Here is a 19,051-nt window from a genome sequence, read left to right as displayed (position 1 = left end):
GGCCAAGGTCCGTAGTTTAGAAGTTAAACATTGCAGAATCCTTCGCTAAGAGCTGCCGAAAGGAAGTCAACGTTGTGACCTCAGTGAGTCCCTTTGATGAATTCGGGCTTTGAAGCAGTAGCGCAAAAGTGGAAAGCTATGAAGCAGACGACAGGTGTACTGTCAAAAAGTATAAAAATGCTTTAGTGGGTTTTTTTTGTGTGTGTGTCCCCCTTTAGAAATCAAAGGTAATAAAAAGGCAAGAGGGGAGTCCTCTGTCTCTTTTTTGCATTTTGATTTTGCTGGCAGCTTATTTTTTAGTAGAGCCAGTAAATGCCTGTATATTACAACTGCCACAGTAGAAAGGCGGCATAGTTAGTAGTATAAGCCATAAAAATTCTGGAGGACAAAAAGAACACAGAAAATCTTTGTCCGTAGCTTTAAACAAACCCCAGCTTATTTGGGTTTGGTTTCTATGGCCATTGTGCATCTCCCCTTCTGACATTTTCTTCATGCTGGCATTCCTAGAGAAATCCTAATCTTTTCATCAAACTCTTGGCCACCCTTGACCTCGCATACTCTGCCTGCACTCACTTCTGCCAAATTTTATCCTTAAAAAAAAAAATAATCAGTAAGAACAATTTCTTTTCTATTTCTTTCCTTTCAATTCCATTTAATGAAAGCAGTTCACAGTGACCTGAAAAGCTTCAGCAGTTGCCAGACTTCTCGGATCACAGCCATTGTTCTCATTAATGTTAAGTGGAATGTGATGGAATGGGAGAAGGAATCAAAGGCTGCACTTGGGGCAGGCTCCAGCCTCAGCCTGTCGTCACTTTTCCTTTCTGCTGCCTGGTAATAAACAGGATTTTTGGAGGACCCACACATGGCTTCCTAGAGGTCCAAGTCTGCTTAAGAAGGTAAAAGGACAGCTTCCAAGAAAAATTGTGATTTTATTCTGAGAAAAAACCTTTACTTACATAATAAAAAGATAAAAATAGAGTGCCTCCTCAGCACTCATTAATTGCCACAGCTTCATTGATTTTCACTGGAGTATGATAAATCATATCTGCTAGCAACCTACTTCAATACATACACTTTCTGCACAGAATTAGGATGGAAGTCACAGAAATCTAAAAAATTAATAATAATCTGTTTACATTTCGAAGACCAAAAGTCAACTGAAGGAAGAGGAATTCAGCTAAGGTTGTATTTTACCATGAAGAAACAAATTTGAAGCTCTTCCATTAAAGCCAGGTCAAAGGTTTTGATGACCTTGAAACAGATAAATTTATACAGTCAGATAAGTTTTTATCGGATTGGATATTTTTAATGTCTTTCATGTGTTAACCCATTACACATTAAAGTACATAGTTCAAGAATCAATTCAAAAGCAATCTCCCCAGGCCATCTGGACTGAAAGCTGACTTTACTTAGCAGTGGGGCATTTGGTGATTCACCTCAGACAGAGCATTGGCCTTTTACTTGTTGACATGTACTCAGTTCCTTTGAACAATACAGGTAGTAAAAGTTGAAAAACACCTTAGCTGGCTAGAAAGGTAGAAGAAACAAGAGCATATTTGTTAATAAAATTTGTTAATAAGAGTCTTATTGTTATTCCCACCATACTATGTTTCTGACACAGGAATATTTTAAGATACCTGCACCTCTTATAATTCAGACTCTTAAAACTTTAAAGCTGCTTAAAACTGAAGAAAGCTAAATAGAAAAAGAAAAAAACCCAAAATCTTGAAATCAACAATTCCTCTGTGAAACGTGTGCATTCTTCCAAACTGGGACATCCTAGAAGACTATGTCAAATTTTACAATATTCCAAAGGAAGCCAGGAAAAATGCTAACCTTTGGGCTGAAAGGAAGCAAGAATTCCAGGCCTTTGGTACCTAAACTTTCAGACTCGTTCACCTCACACCTTGAAGTCACCCAAATCCACTACACTTAAAGACAGAGCTCCCTGAAGTAGTTCCCCCTGGGAGCACCTACTCCCATCTAAAGGAGAGATTAAACAAATGCAGTTTTGTTTCAAAAGATAACAACAGTTTTGCTGTGTCACTCGAAACTTCACCTAGCTGGATTTCTTACCTCTGACTAGCTGCATATTCTAGGGGTAAGATATAACAGAATGTGAGTAGAGTACTTCAGCTTTAGCACTCAGAGCTGGAGGATGCACCTAGATCGTGATTATAACCAAAAAGAGCAATAGCCAATTTCAAAATATTGCCATCATCTGTAAAAAGGAGCCAATATTCTTTAGGCAGTACAAAGGCTTAATTCAGTGATCTTAGAATACGTCTTTTTTTCTTATTATCAACATATTATTAAGTTATTATCTAGCTCATACCTGCTTTTTCCATAAGTCAGCAACCCTATGCAGAAGTCCATCATCTTCTCTTATTCCTGGACTGGTGATCAAAAAATCTATGTCATGTCCAACCTTCTTACCCCTAGAAGCAACACATAACAAGAAGACTAAAAGAGTTAAGTTCCCGTTGAATTTCACACTACTTTTGAATATTTTTTCTGCATTATAAAAAGAATTTGCAGCATAAAGTAATATCGATGTTTCTGAAATATAATCAAAAAGGAATCTTATATTTCTTATATCAGGTCTGTCAGTGTTCTTTGTTAAGTAATAATCTAAGCTCTTTGATTTATTTTCGCTGTTGTTCAGCTAGATACTGCAGATCCATCTGGTGATGTTACACCTCTCTCTCTCTCTTCCCCTTAAGTCCCAGAAAAGGTTTCAGTCATCTTTGGCTAAGAAAACATAATCAAAATACCACAGTACATATGATGAATCCAGTGCGATAACAGTAGATGAACTTGCCAGTCTGACTACTGCAGGCTTAAATATTCTTCTTTAGCTTTTGATGGACACTTTAATGAACAAAATGGTGATTGTTAATAATTTTATTGTTTCTTTTAAAGGCAGATATAAAATCTCTGAGTATTTCACATTTCTTCTCTTTTAAAATGTAACAATGCTTTTTGCAGAGATTGAGCTTGTTTTTTTCTGAGAACAGTTCAGCCTTAATGTGACTAAAGCTTGCTTATTACACCCACTAAGGATTTCACAATGAAATCCATATGCACAAAGTTTAATAGTAAATGTTCTTAATGAAAAATGATGTCATAACTTCTTGGTTTTCTTCATTGAAGTCTAAGCATTCAGCTTGCTTCTCAAATGTGTTAAACCTAAGTCAGATAAAGACATAGCTATCATTGGAAAACAGACAAAAGCAAGCTTTCGGAATGTTTCCCTTCAGAATTACAAAATGTTTGAGAACATCTGAAAATTTATCTTACAGTGCAATTCATCTGGGGATTGCAGAACCAATACAAGGTTTTCATTTTGGTCTAAATACTGCAACAGGGACTGCATACGTATCTATTTATTGGCTGTAATCAGACCAGCCTAAGGAGAAAGGAGCAGTATGCAGCAGGTGGAGAAAGCACATGAAATCTGGAGTAGCAGCACCTGAGTGTAGCACATCAACTCTTTTTCACGTGTTCATGGGAAATGTCTGCTCTTGCACAAGGGTATGTGGTATTATAGTTCGGGTGTGTTTCAGTTCAACACTGTGTCCAGTATTCAGAGAACCTGTGAATTGTTATGCAAGCAGTGAAAATGGGACCTGTACGAAACAAAATATTTGCTTTTCTGTATTTAATGAAACAGTTCATTCCCTGAAAATAGTGCATAGAACTGAATCTGATTTCTTAAACTTGGAAATTTGTAGGAACAGAACTGATTGGCAAATATGTCAACTGCCATTTGCATGACAGAAAATCATCTAACTGACGGATAGTTGAACAGCATTGGCAGCAAGATGTAAGGAAATGAAAATCTAGGTTTTACATTTGACAAGCAGTCTAACTCACTACAATGCAACTATTGTGCCATGTCTGCAGCAAAGTCAAAACTGCTTAAACAGGTGGAAATGATTTCAAAAGAAGTTTCAAACAAAGTATCAGTCTAGGCTTAGAAACTGAACAGCAATTCAAACTCAAGAAGTTAAAAAACATTTAGTATTCCATGTAACACCTTCTGAGTTATTTTGTAGGATGACATTCATTATCTCTTAAATTACCATAATAATCCAAAGCTCTTACATAGCACTTTTTACTTACACGTCTCAAAATGTTTTTTCAAAGGGAAGGAATTTACTATTCCTATCTTAGAGACGCAGAAAGTGGCATAACAAGACTTGCCTGAAATTATTAAAAAAAAAAAAAATCAAAGAAATTGGAAGCTGATGGAATTGGGAGCTGATTCTCGATTCTTCCTCCAGTACTCAACACATACATATTTTAGGTTAACCACATCTACAAAACCCTGCATCAATCCAACCACAAAATCCCAAGAAATCCAAGGTGTTGCACTGGCCATCTATTTCCCAAGGCAGAGAGCATTTATTGAAATGCTTTTTATTTGTGACGTTAGGGTGCTTAAGTCTCATATGAAAGCACGCAATATAAAATCATTGTTACTGTCAGAGTTATATTTCAGCTTCTCTTTGAACTAATTCACATTGGATTAATTTCTGACTGAATTTCTCAGGCTGTTACTGGAACATTTAGTCTAATTTCCACTAGTACTCTTTACCAATAATGTATTTTGTCCCAGAAAAATTTATTACATTCCTTCAAATAGAAAAACAATCTAGTAAATTAAAAAGCTGTATAATATATATTGCTCCCAGCTTGTTAATCATGCAAAAAGATGCAGTAAAGTGTACAGATTCAGACCATCATTCTATTGAAGCTGAAGGGAATGTGACCATTGATTTCAGAAGAGTAGGACTTTTCACATATATTTATGTGTGTGTACATGCAAACATACAACCATTTGTATTCATAAAATTACATAAAAGGCACATGGGATGGGACAGTGCCAAGGTGCTCTGTCCCCAGCTCAGGAAGTATGTAAACATATGCATTTGTTTCTCAACAATTAACTCTATATGCACATCAACACTTCATTAAAGCTGAAGCTAACGATATACCTAAAGGCTAGATATGATACAGGGCTTGATTACATACAAGTTAAACACCGTGGTGCCAGATATCTGGTCTTCCGACTGGATATGAAAACCCAGAATTCATCACCTGATTAAGTGCCACACAGACAAAACCTCGATTTCTTGTTCTTTCCTAAAGATTGCCAAGAGGAGCACTGCAGGCTACAGCCTTTTTCAAACCCCATCACATTCAAGCGAGCAGGTTCTTTACACAGGGCTACAGATGGGCTCCACCATGATCTAGAGACTGAAGGGGGTTACCTAAGCATTATTCACTTAAAATGAAAAAAAAAAACAACCCACTTTGTTTGAAAAACAAGCACCAAATTGATGCTATCAGTGCCTGGTTTTGTATTGCATGTGGCAGCCCAGTGATTGGTACAGTGATTCCTCATCTTTTTATTGCCTTGTTTCCTCAGTTAGGAATATTGGCAATGTTCCTACTTCACAGGAGGCATCTCCTCAGTCTCCTCTCCTTCTGCCTTCCACTAGGGTACAGTTCCAGGACCAGAGTTCGGAGATAGTCTTTGGGTCCACACCAGTGTCCACAGGTTATTTACTTACTTGTTGTTAGCTATTGGATTAAAACCACTCATCCAGGAAGGAGAACATTGTTCGATGTTTTCACAGCCAATTTATTTGTCAGCCACTGGCTGTTAAATACAAAATACAGAGCTTGGTGTGGGGAGCAGAGTCTTAAGAGCTCTCTAAACGGGCATCCTAGTCAGTACGCTACATCACACTCTCTCTTCCTGGCTTTACATATCTCCCACTTTATACTGCAAGTATAAATCCACCCAGGCTAGTGATTTTAGCACATTAATGGATCGTGGGAGATACAGAGATTTGATTCTGGCATGCCACTGCCTACATACTTAATCGTAAGGCTTTTATATAAAATTTGAGTACCATTTTAAAAATAAAAACAGCCACAATGACATTTTATTAAAAATAATATACATGCTCTTAATGTCCACGAGAGTTGCTCAAAGCTTTTCTATTTTCTAGGCCTCCTATGAGTGATAATTTGTCTAGTTTCTAGATTCCATCTGGGCATAAGGAGGACCCGGGAAATTATTTCCTTATACCTGGAAATGCTGGGGCTGTTATGAAGCAGAAGCGTAGGTTCCTCTTGGAGGAGAGCAATCAGGGCCATGAATGCAGAGGTCAGGCTTCTGAGGCTTTGAACGGGAAAGGACATGGGTTCAAGTTTTGGTTTTGCTATTCAGATCCGCTTACATCTTCTTTTTCTTTTCTTTAAATCTAAACCTAAATCCTTGCTGGGCTGGAGCCATAAAAAACCCGGCACCTTGCAGAACTGAAATTGCAGCTTAGGTTTTGTCCTAATAATTTATTCAAGACTGAAGACTATAAAAGACAGAGCACTGTTAATTAACCGTGTTCAATTCTTGGATGACTAAACTTCTATAAGGCTGATAGGTGTTTCTTAGTAGTCAATTAATTATCTTTAAGGTTGTTGGAATTTTCTTTTTTGTTGTTATTGTTTTAATACAAAATCTAGATTCCAAGTCATCAAACATAACTATCATTATGACTAAAACCAAATATATGAACGTATGGCAAAGGACAATCATGTCGGCTTACCGTACAAGGGCAACATCTGCATGATTAGACATTTTAGAGTAGTGTGTGCGCAGAGTATCTTGAAATCCCAGGATACTATGTAATGGCTGAGCCATATCAATGACGGTTCTGATACACTGACTGTAGTTGAGAAAAGATGGACTGACATTTCTCTACCACTTACAAAACTTCACTAACAGAGGAGCTTAAACCACTTGTTTGCAGCAATGAGTTATGTGTCAAAACCCTGAAAGGCACATAGCAATCTTTGTTCTTACACAGCCTTCAAGCAGATACAGAAGGTGATACTGTATTTCCACGTGTGTCCTTGCATTAGGTAAAACCGTAAGCTTTTCTTAACCTTGCAAGCCCTCGAAGTGCACGAAATACAAAGTGAATATCAACAGGCTATGTTTTTAAGAGTGACTCCATCTCCTGCTCAGGCATATTTCTAGGAAATATAAGCATCAAAGTAGAATCACAGACAGCACAATACCTTTGGATAGGTCTGTCATAAAAATTGTTTATTATTACCTTTACCATGGACATTGTATTGTGCATAGAAATATTACTCAGTTCTCAGTGTTGCCAAAATATGCTGGGCTTTGCCTGCTACCCAAGGAAAGGCATCTCTCCTGGATTTGTTCAGCACCATCTTCTCTATAAGCAACCCTCAGTTGTGAGGGCCATTCTCCAAGAGCAGTCTCTTTCTTCAGCTGTGGTCAGATGTATCCAAGTCTGCCATTACTCACAGTACATACACACAGCCCTGTATTTTCCAGCTATACTTGCTGTACTGTAGCTTTTCTTCACTGGCTTCCTCTATCTCCATTTTTTTTTCAGGTCTTTATCATTTTTCCCTACAGTATGATTCCTCCCATTTTCACAATATGGATAATTTATTTCTAAAAATATTTTATGCTGTATTGCAGTGACTTTCTCACTTTTGCCTGCTTAGCATTCTGAGACCATAGGAATGATAAGGAGGAATACACAGATCTAGGTATTTTTTTGTTTCCTTGGAATTCTTTCCTAGCTTCATTTTACAGGACCTGTATTATATTTTTTTTCTTCTTGGGTGCACCTCACGTATTCTTTCTCACTGACAGCTCTTTAAAATGTACCTGCAAGTTTTCAGTTCCTAGAATCATATTCTGATAGACATAAAACTCTTCTGTCATTTCGCAATCCAACTATTACCCTGCTGTAGAATAAACCAGAATGAATAGGATAAATCCTTGGATAAAAGTCTTCTGTTAAGTCCTTCAAACCATTGAAGTGATTAACTGAATGGCCTACCTCCGGTACTAGATGATCATAAAGATTACTTCTGACTTTAAAACCCTGAACACTGTACTAGATCAGTCTTTGGTTTATTTAGGTTATTTGGTAGTGGGTCACTGGGATGTTTTGCTTTAAAGACTGCACTTTCATGGTTTCAATAGTTTCACACTTCATTCAAAGTGCGATTATAATAGTTTTTACAAATCCTTGTCAAGCAAAACTCTGACTTCACTTCTATGTGAAAACAGTTCTCAGGTTGAACAATTTACCTTGGCTCTGTCCTTGTCAGCTAAATAACAAATGGTTTGCCTGACTTCTGATTAGAAATGCAAAGTAACTTTGCTTTACTGGCTAGAAATTTTGGACCAGGAATCCAATTCAGTATCAGGCTTTCCAGGGCAGTCTAAAATACTCTTTCTTCACAGTGCCATATTCTGTAATTCAATTGACTCTCAAAATCATCTTAAGAAGGGCACTTGAACACTCTTTTTGGGGGAGAAGCCACTTAATATTCAGAAGAAGAAAAAGGTTTCCAAGAGCTGCTCAGAAAGATCATCAGAGATGACTGTGGCCCACTGACTGCACTTTCAGAGCCTGGATTGGAGACAAGCTGGTCAATTTTTATTTCTGTTTCTTAAAAAACAGATGGAAAATTTCCAGGTAATTTGGATTTTCCATTTTGGAACAGCCACAGCATATCCAAGCCTCCATTTATTAAGCAAATCCTATCTATTCCTTATTCAGACAGAATTCTCATTGGCATAATGATAGCATTATAAGCATTGGATGAGATTGCATGTGTGCTAAATCCTTCAGGGTTTACACACACGTACGGAACTTTACGCATGAGAACACCACCACTGATATTGGGGGCATTAATCACTTGCATGAAGTCAAGCATACATATTTAAGAACCTGGAAGACTAACAACTAACGGGTGCTCATTTCCAAAATCTGATCAACTATATTAAAGAAGCATAAATTTATGTGGGGTTCCTGGAATGAAGCAAATTAATTGTATGTAATTAATTACATAATAAATCTTCAAATCATACACTCATCTGACTGCCACAAAACATAACATAGTGAAGTAGGGACAAATAAAGGAGAACAGAAACAGATTTGGCATAGAGGTTTCAGGCTTCTTTCTATTTGACTGAACCCTTTATTCGTGTTAAAATTGTGAGAAAATATTAGTTGTGGAGGAAGGCATATGAACTCTTAAACATTCGATATTGGCTAATGTTCTGAGCTAGTCTGTTTGATGAAATTGGATTGTATTTACTAAACCAGTACATTTATGATAATATTAATATTCAGATTTTGCAGACTGAACCGGTTTTTTAAAATGTTAATGGATGTTCTACCCATATAATTTGCAGCTTTTCCATTGAATAAGAAAAAACACATAGCTGTGAAATAGCTTCCTGAGAATGATTACTATCAGGAAAGACAGCGAAAAAATCAGGCCATCAGGAATTGTTATGCAACCAATATTCACCATAAAACTGGGAAGATCTTTAAACTCTCCATTTCCTGACCATTTTATTGTATAGTTGCATTTTGATAGAGAAAGCTAGGAAAACCAGTAAAAGTAATCTCAGACCAGAACTAGATGGAGCAGGCCTTAGATAGCATATGGAGAGTGTGCTCAAAATATCAAAGGATATAACTGTCCCTTCCTTCCAAAGACCTCAGATTAAAAGCAATCCAGCTGAAATTCATTTGTATAGCAAGCTGGATCCTAGCTAAAATGCTGAAAGCTGATATAAAAAAAAAAAAAAAGACAAGTCCTTTATTTGTGGAAAGAAATATAGGAATTCATTACATGTTAAATTAAGTGTCACCTTCTGGGCACTCTTCTTTTGGGAAATGTGGGGAGGACAGCTTCTAGACAGACATCCCCGAGTGATTTGAAAATATGTGAGGCCATTTGAATATTTCCTTGAATATAGACGAGCAACACACATAAACATCTAGGAAGACCAGATGCAATTGCTGAAGTGATGATTGTGTGGCAATGGAAAAGGGATTAAATGTTGCAGAAGATTACACATAGCTGAAGGAATGGACAAATTGTTACCCAGCACAATGAACTTTTGTTTAAGCGGCAAAGAGAAAATTGGATAAGTAGCAGAATCATTCCTTTTAGATATAGCAAACAAATAATTTATAAAGTACCATAAAATGCATGTTCCTGAGGGAAAACTTTAGGAGCCTCAGAGTGCATGCGTAGTCAAACATATAATTAAAGCTATAATCAAACATGCACATACATGCATGCACAGTTCAAAGATTTCTTTCTGGCTATTCTGATATTGATGCCATGTCTTTACTCTAGGGATGTACCCTCTACGCTGGGTCTGATTTAACTCCCGCTGTACTGGCAATGTAGAACTATTATTTGACATCAGTCGAGTTTGACCAAATAGAAATGGCACGGTAATTCTGTCTCTGATAACCACAGTCCTGATTAAGGTACCTCCACTACCTGTCTCCCAGCAGAATGTGCCTTCTCAGAAGAGGACCAGAAATTTTTATTCCAAATGCCAGGTAGTCTGCATGCTTGTGCATTTGCTTATTAAGCAGTCTTTGCTGAGACCTTGAACAAGAAATGGACAATTTCTTACAGCCAGATATTAAAATAATTCTGAGTTACTGTCACTCAAACTATGAAGAACTACACCTTTTTCTTGTATAAACCCCATTATAAAGAGAAAAAGAAACCCTTCAAGCCGCAAGTACTGGAGTGTGACAGCGCTACAACTATTATATAGAAGGTAAAATCCTGGAAAGTTTAACAGCCAGAGGAGAAAAATTACATTGATTGCAAAGTATTCACAGATTTCATTCAGCCAAGAATAGTTCTTAGTTGTAACACTACTGATTTTCAAAACCTTGTTCCATAACGTTCCATATTCAGGCGTGAGTTACTATTGGTTTAATAAAACATAAATGCAAATTAGACAAATAAGTAAAATTCTCATAATATTTTGCCTGAGTGAATTTACTGAATTCAGAATTTAATAAAAATCAATTATCTCAGCACATTTTCTTCTGGCCTTTTTTCAGGTCTAAAATCTGGACCTAGAGTAAGTGGCTTTATTGACTCAAAAGGACGCTGACCTTTGCCAGGTATATAATTAGTACACTGACAGGAAAGAACGAGGCACTTTCCAAGGAAATGAACAAAACCATATCTGTGAAAGTGTTTCTGCAACAGTGATTTTATGCTGAAGGATTTTGTTGGATGGAAGAAATTATGTTTGCACCATTCTCATTTCATTTGCAACATTCTCATTTCTTTTGCAACAAGAACTGGGGAATAGCTGGGAAAAAGTTAGAAAATTATATTGTTGGTGACAGAAAGGGTCTTCCAAATTACAATAAAATGCTGTAACATTTATTTGAAGTTATTTCCTCAGAAACTATCAATTACCTATTCTGATCAATACTCGAAAAAGTATTAACAGCCTAAGTAACAGCATAATACTATACCAGTCCCTTGTTATCATAAATGACCAGCTAAACCCTGTACACCACACATAAGCTGTTCTTCAAATCACTGTCAGCTTTAGCTCAGCAGTTTTCCTTAATATTCCAGTCAGCTCCACATTTTCAAAACAACATTTAGATTCACCAGGGTCAATGGAATGGTGGTTCACATACATATAGAGTAGGTAGCAAGAAAATAAACACTCACTGAACGGCAAAAGCAGCTCAACCAAAGTTAACAATCCAAAAAACACTGACACAGAGAAAGCAGAGACAGCAGAACACAAAAAGTAACTGTTTGCGAGCCTGGCTCACACTGTGCGATGATTACTTCGTCAGCAGAGGGAGAGTGAAAGAGGGAACGTTCAGCCAGGATAAACTAGGGGCACTCAAACATGTCAAACTCTACCACCGGCTTCACTTGCTCTCTAGGTACATGATCTTTATACCTCCACCTTAAACATGACAAAGACATAAGATTGATGAAGATGCCAGAGGCGAGATACTATTTTACAGTTCATCAAATTAGATAGTCAGAAGGCTCATCTATACCATTCATCACATGAAGACATACTAAGCTTCCCAAAGGTTGTAGTTTTTAGAATCATAGATCACTCTGATTCCAGAATTGAAACTCAGGGAGCCTTCCATTGCAGGACTGGGATGGTAAATAGAAAGACAGATGTATAGATTATCAGGTTATTTTATGCAACAAATAATTACAAATCCTAGATCACAATTTTGCCCATGGCCACTAAAAGATGAATAACTAAGAAGGATCCTCCCCACCTCACACTGCTTCTGTGACAGGTATCATTTGTTATTTCACCCCGAGTGAATGAATCCCAACACAGTCCACATATAGAGTCAGTCCCTGCTTTTCAAAAATAAAGCAACATGCCTGAAGTAATGAGGAAAACAATAAAGCAAGATCTGATCAGGGCTCTGTGGAAGGCAGATATGGGTGTGGGAACATCTGGCTTCTTGTGATAATTTCTGCTCTCCTGGTTTGTTATTTGAATTAGATCCTAGCTGCCTTTGAAGGCAGTTTGACACGAGTAGTTCCCAGCCAGTGTCAAAATTCATTCTCTTTTCTGTCTAATGCCCTATAGGTGATAATGTACTATAAAATACCTGTTTTGATGAAAAGTGTCAGTGGGGGAAAATACTTGCACGAACATTTTGTAGCTGGACTCTGATTTTAGTGCCCGGCCTTTCAGTCACCCTACTGGACTTGGTTTGCACAAGCTGACAAAAATTTAGAGTTGAATATTTCTGGAAATCTAAATGCAAACTGACTGAAATTTTGTATTCCATATCAAAGGAAATTCTGGGATTCCTGTCCCTTGAGCATTAATTCTTCCCTGACTGTACATCACAGGGCTATTTTGAGGCATAATTAATATCTGTAAGATGGTTTAATAGGATGCTGATTAATGTCTGAAATAGCAATAATCAAATTAAATTAACCAAAATAAATTCTGCCACCAGCAAAGACAATTAAAATTAAAACTGAATTAATGATATCTTTAACTGAAAAGATACCATACAGTTATGAGAGATACTCTGACTCATTTTGAGGCAATTTTTCGGTTTAAAAAAAAAAAAAATTGCTGTTGTACCTTTTTCTGCAGAATTACTTTTCCCATTGATTTAAGAATAAAATAATTTTAGATTAGACTGTCTCCAAAATGAAAACATAGTGAAAACCGAGCCAGTGTTCTCCTGGGCAGCTATAAATCAGGCTTCAGCGAAGGTTTGAATTGCCAAAGATAGCATATAGCAGCTCCTTCACACAGCCAAGTAATTCAACATAAACCCAGCTGAACTACATAAGTATTTGGCAAAGATTCACAGGTGTCTTCTCCAGAAGAGGTGCTTGAGGGTGGACACTTCATTAAAATGCTACTTTCCTTGCCCAGTGTAACACTAATTCTAATTCACCAGGGGCAGAACTCATTTTCCATAGCTGTGGAAGCTATTTATTTTATTTTTGAAGTTAATCCAACTCTGCGATGAAGTAGCAATGGAAAAATCCCTTTCCCTTTAGGAACAGAAACTTTACTTGTACAGCATAAGGGAATAAAGACTTAATATGGGATACACAAAACAAGCACTTTTGGTTTCTCATTTATTCAGCAGGATATCAATGCTATGGAGCATCAGTAGCTGCTGTTCAAGGAGATTTTTAGGGAAACACCTAACAATGCAGAGAATGCATTACTTACAAGATCTTTCTTGTACGAAGTCAGGATAAACAGGTGTCACCTGCTGCAGCAGAAGGGATCACATCTCTGGATATTTTTGCAAGTTACGCTCTGAGAGTGAAAACCACTGAAGTGAGGAGAAGCAGTGCAAAACCTGTGCAATACTATTTAAATCTTACTTAAAACCTAATTTCACCCTCAGTGACTACATTGCCTCAAAAAAGGATAGCAACGCACGCCATTCACCTAGCCTCTCATTAAATGCGCTTTTCAAAGACCAAGCATATGTCATGCTATGCTTGACTGTGTGTGTCTTTTGTGACCCAAAAGAAACCTAGACACTGTTTCTCAGAGCACAGGACACCTGGGTACTCCTCTTAATGTCATGCTGATGTTTTTTTTTCAAGCTTTGCTTTAACAGGTATTTGATATTACTTTCATGCAATAAAAAGACAAGATAAATCAGAAAATCGTTATTCAGCTGAAGAACTTAAACGACTAGCAGTATTGCTAAATTTATAATTATCCGCAGATCTTATAAAGCTCTATGAAATTATCTGTATTGAAAATTATTTAATGGGTAAAAAATATTGTAATGCAAAACCTTGAAAAGATTTATTTGCCTGCCTCGTGAAAGGAATGAATGGTGAACTGTGTGTTTACATACTGGCTTCTGTGGACTTTTAGCCAAATGGTTTTTTTCAAAGCATATTCAGTTTAAAATAAATCTGCATGAGGATTCTTCCGTACCCCTGGATATCTAAGAGAAACATTACGTTGTGGTATATTATGGAAAATTTAATGGAAGTCAAAATCTGAAGATCCGACAAAACCAAAAAAAATATAGACCAGAAAACCTTATTCCACAAACAAAAACACTACAAACAATCTGTTTGACTTGTTTTCGTATGTATTAACTTGAGGACCACCTATTACATGCTGAAATTAATTCCCTTTAACCTTAACTCAACTTCAGAGCTGTTAAAAACAAACAAACAAAAAAATTCTGTGAAAAACAGTTACAAAGTTAAATTTCAACGGAATTTATTACGCACTATTGAAATTGTTTACAAAACTAGTCCTCTACCAGCCTGGTTCCTACTGAGACAGCAAAATAGGATAATGGCCATGTAAGAATTTAGTCACCTACTTCTTAATTAGAAAGTATGGCTGTCTCTATGCATTATAACAGCTGTACTGCCTAAATGGCATTATTGTCTTCCTGCTTTCCGTGACATAAATATCTGAATGTGGCTGCCACCGATTATATCCTGATGTTGAATATTTATTCCTTTTTGGCTTGCACACAAGAAGACTTTTTTCTACTAAGAGCTCTAGGCTCTAAGAATTTTCTATTTGAAGTAAATTCACTATTCCACCAACCAAAACAAAACTATGCTTAAGCTTTGAATCACTGAGAGTGCTGTCTCAATTTCATGTAAATAATGCAACTGTACCTGGAAGCTGTCCATATAATTTCAAGCTTTTAAAGCTTATGAAATGTACCAAACCAATCTGTCACAGTTTTATTTAAAGTCATGAAATACATTGCTGAAGTTTTCCTTTTGCTGTCTTGGCAAATCCTGTAAATTACACTCCATTCCAATCAAGCATTTCAAATGACATCATAGAAACTTCCTGCATACATAAATTTTGCCGAGTGCTAATCAATGGAGAAGCAAAACCTCTTCAACACTGTTTGAAAAAGATATGCACTCCAATGAGTATTGATGTGGATTTGGGATCTCACACATTCAGCTGAAATATAAGAGTATGCAGATGATACTTTAGTCTTAAAACATCTAGCTAGCTTCACATGTGTAAACTCTACTGTCAGCATATTCTATGATAACATAGAGCAAGCTTTCTCACTATTATCAGTCTGTGTGACAGTGGTATGGTATCTCTGGTTACCAGAAATTGTAAAATTTTAATAATTCTGAAATCTGCAGGATAAAAGGGACTTATTCCAATATGTACTAAGCACTGAAGAATCAAGCTTGGCTGGAGAGAAGGTACATTTTTATTATTTATAAAAGCAGGCATCTCAGACTGTACCTGCTCAGACATCCTGAAATACCTAGTCTCTTCTGGCCTAATTCGAAAGCTTAACAAACATTTTAGAATTATGCAAACTGAGAGACAAGGAAGTTCAACTACCTCTACTTATGAAGAATACAACAAAGAGATCAGTGCACTCAAAAATGCCAGATGTTTCAGTGAACTCTCAGAGAGCACAATGATCCTTGGAGAGATTAAAAAAAAAGGTAAAAAAAATTACCTCACCCTCTATCCAACAATAAATCAATGTGAGAGGATGACAGGAGAAGGCTAGGGTTTTTAGGACGTCTGTCTGACTTCTTTAGAGGTAGTTGGTGACAAGTGCTTTTCAGGACAGGCTACCACAAACTGGGAGAGAGCAGGACCCTTCCAGATCTGGATTAATCTTCACATATAGATATTGCTCTGATTCAAGACAAATTCAGGTGCTGTGTCCACCTTCTGCTGGTGTTCTGCCAGAGAACAAAGTTTGCCATCATGAGGTATTTAGATGGTGTACCCAAGAGCTGGTTGTATGTTATCCATGTACTCCAAATGCCTACAGGTAGAACTGAACGATTGGAATGCATTGCCATTCTGGATTTGTAAGTCAGAAAGCTTTCCAGTTCTTTGCTTCCATCTCAGCTCAGATTGGTACACAGTCTACTCAGGTGCCACATTTCAAACAGCATTAGTTGCAAACCCAAACCTCAGCTAAGTGAGTTATATATTGCTAGAACAATAACCTAGTGATCTCTTCAACATCATTAATAATGCAGCAGAGAAAACAGAAAGGTCAGCTGCATTCAAATTATTTACTGAAATAAGTAGACAGTATTTTGAAAGAAGAAAAAGGTATTTTTCTATATTGACACTATAACAAAAATAATAAATAGCTTTACAGAAACACTTTTTGCTGTACTGAAGCTTTCTGCTGGTAGATTGAAAATGTGCATTCAGTCTCAGTCCATTTTAATTCTCTCTAGTTAATTCTCTTGAGAGTTTCAAATGGATTATTCCTTTGTCACATCCCTTTGTCACAGAAGCTTCCATCAGAATGTTCTTTTCCAAGCATGTCTTTCTTGGCATTTCCAAAAATCAAAACATTCACTTTAAACAACTTAAACAACAATATTAACGTTCATGCAAGGAAGGAAACATGCGTTTTCAGAATGTCTGAACCATATTAGATGTTCAGCCTGGGTTTCACTTACTTGGCTGTGATGGGACAATCTGTGAAATCAACCTACCATAAAAATAAAGGTTTCTATTTGCTTCCTGCTCAGCTGTACTGGAAGTTATATAAACGTGACAGTTTTTCTATTAAAATTCCTTGAACTGAGAAATAGATTGCTTGCATCCACTGGAAGGGGGGGAGGAAAAAAAAAAAAAAAGACATCCCCCCAAAATTCTAACACAAAATAGGATTAAGGCTTCTGTTTGAGCTGGTGGTGTGGTTCATGCATTTGGGTTAGTTACAAAGATATGAGAGGCTGATTTATGAAGTTGAACTTTGCAGCATTTTGTGGCAATATCTATAATTCTACTGCAGCTGTGATTACCTGCAGATATTTTATTAATCTATTCCATCTAATGGAATATAGTATCTGCTAATTTAAAGTTAAACAGTTGTGTGGTTGCTAGCATACAGCCGCAGGGTGGTGAGGTTGAGTCTAGCCTTTCTACCAAAACACCAAAGTTTTACTCAAGTACTTCTGAAAAAATTATGCACGGTTTAAACTTCAAGCATGTGTCCAATCTGTTTAGTTTTAATGACATTGCTCACTCACTTGAATTTTTAGAGTGACTGTTAAGTCTCTCCAGGGTAAGGCTGACATATGGCTTTTCAATAACTACACTTGCAAACCCCTACTGCAAGAAAGGTAGCTGGATATTTTGCAGAAGCATAATCTAGAGAAACTGGAACTGCTGTCTGTTGAGACATAATTTGGATTGTGTAATCTACTAATTTTGTCTAAGGAAAGAGGACTTTAGTCTTAACCTACAGCATACATTTAGAAAACTAGACTTTTACAAAGAAAATAATGTTTAGTATTAAAATGAACGCATTTTACACCAGAATTATGGATACAACAACTATGCCTGTTTTGCAATCAGTTTTCAAACATAAATTGAAATTCAAAACTTTTCTACTTTGTCTACATGGTGTTTTGCCAAGATAGCCGTGTTGTGTGAAATCGCACCGTTAGCCAGCAGTTTCCTGGAGCTGAAACAGTTACATCCTTTGGGCCAATATTCTGCAAGTATAAGAATGGCAGAAAAGCCTTTTAAAGTGTAGACAAGCCTGTCATTAAATCTACCTTCTACCTTAAGTAAATCTCTCCATAGTGAAATCTTGTTACCCTTCTTTACAAAATTCCCTTGCTCTGCTTCAAGACATGATCCTCCATCAGTCTAAGGAGCTCATGAAGTTGGCTTAGTTGATTTAGGATTACTAAATTGAAAACTTCTCTGATTATTATTAATCAACCTTAATACCCAAATTAATTCTCAGTCCTTAATTCCCAAGCCATGGCAAGCAGATACTCCATTTGAGAATGTACCTTTTGAGTGTTCTCTCTGTGTCCCTTTTCCTGATCCGGATATTGTAACGCTCTAGCCACATATTTTCAGAGACTCTCTCAAAGAACCAGTCATGTCATATTTCTCTAAACTCTTGTTCTGACTTCTTTCTGAATATAATCTTGACTTTTTCAACCTGCATTGTTGTGTGACCTCAGGTAACGGGGCATTTTAAGAGCATCTTCACCGTAGCTACATATTTCTATTTCTTTACGTTAAGCATGAAGGTGCATTTCCTGGGTCACCATTTCTTGCCAGTTCAAATTCTCAAACAATCAGATGAAAGTATCCTTCTGTTTTGTCCTCATTCAGCTGAAATGAATGTCAAGGCTCCCACTAGAATGTACCAGTACATTGTTCACATTTCATTTATGATAAATGAATGGTGGAGGCATGATCTACATTTACTAAGTCTGGATGTAGTCCTACTTACAGTAGTGATGCAACCGCATACTATAATATCAACATCAAGACATTTCATAAGCAACAATGTTCAATAATATTATTATTACTAACAAACTAGGTGCAACTGGACACAGTAACCTCTGCAACAATATCGAACAACCAGGAATGTTTGCTGTGTTTACCCACTAGAACTGTGCCTAGGTGTAAGATATGCCAAGATGACAGCCAAATTTTCTGCAGTCTTTGATCATTAACATAACATACAGTGTATAAGGTTATTATCTTATGAACGGAATTGAGTTTATAAACTTGCATGTGAGAAGAGGGAATCCATAACATTTCAATGGGATTTTTGTTTGTTTTCTTTTTATTCTCTAAGATAGCCCCTAGTATTATCATAGGACAGCTAGCATAGCTGCTGATTATAAATGAGTCTAT

The 19,051-nt window shown here is 36.8% G+C and overlaps 1 protein-coding gene across 1 annotated transcript in view; it reads right to left on the bottom strand.

Annotated features, from left to right (window-relative positions):
- DNTT (DNA nucleotidylexotransferase) overlaps positions 1 to 19,051 on the bottom strand; it is a 95,744-nt gene that overhangs the window by 35,173 nt on the left and 41,520 nt on the right. The window contains exon 8 of the mRNA XM_075108053.1: positions 2,336 to 2,438. Within this exon, the coding sequence (XP_074964154.1) occupies positions 2,336 to 2,438 (103 nt within the window). The remainder of the gene's footprint in view (positions 1 to 2,335; positions 2,439 to 19,051) is intronic.

This window comes from Phalacrocorax aristotelis, chromosome 12 (genome assembly GCF_949628215.1).
Source record: "Phalacrocorax aristotelis chromosome 12, bGulAri2.1, whole genome shotgun sequence".
NCBI lineage: Eukaryota > Metazoa > Chordata > Aves > Suliformes > Phalacrocoracidae > Phalacrocorax > Phalacrocorax aristotelis.
Note: the sequence above shows the minus strand (reverse complement) of the source record. Positions and strands in the feature narration are given on the sequence as shown.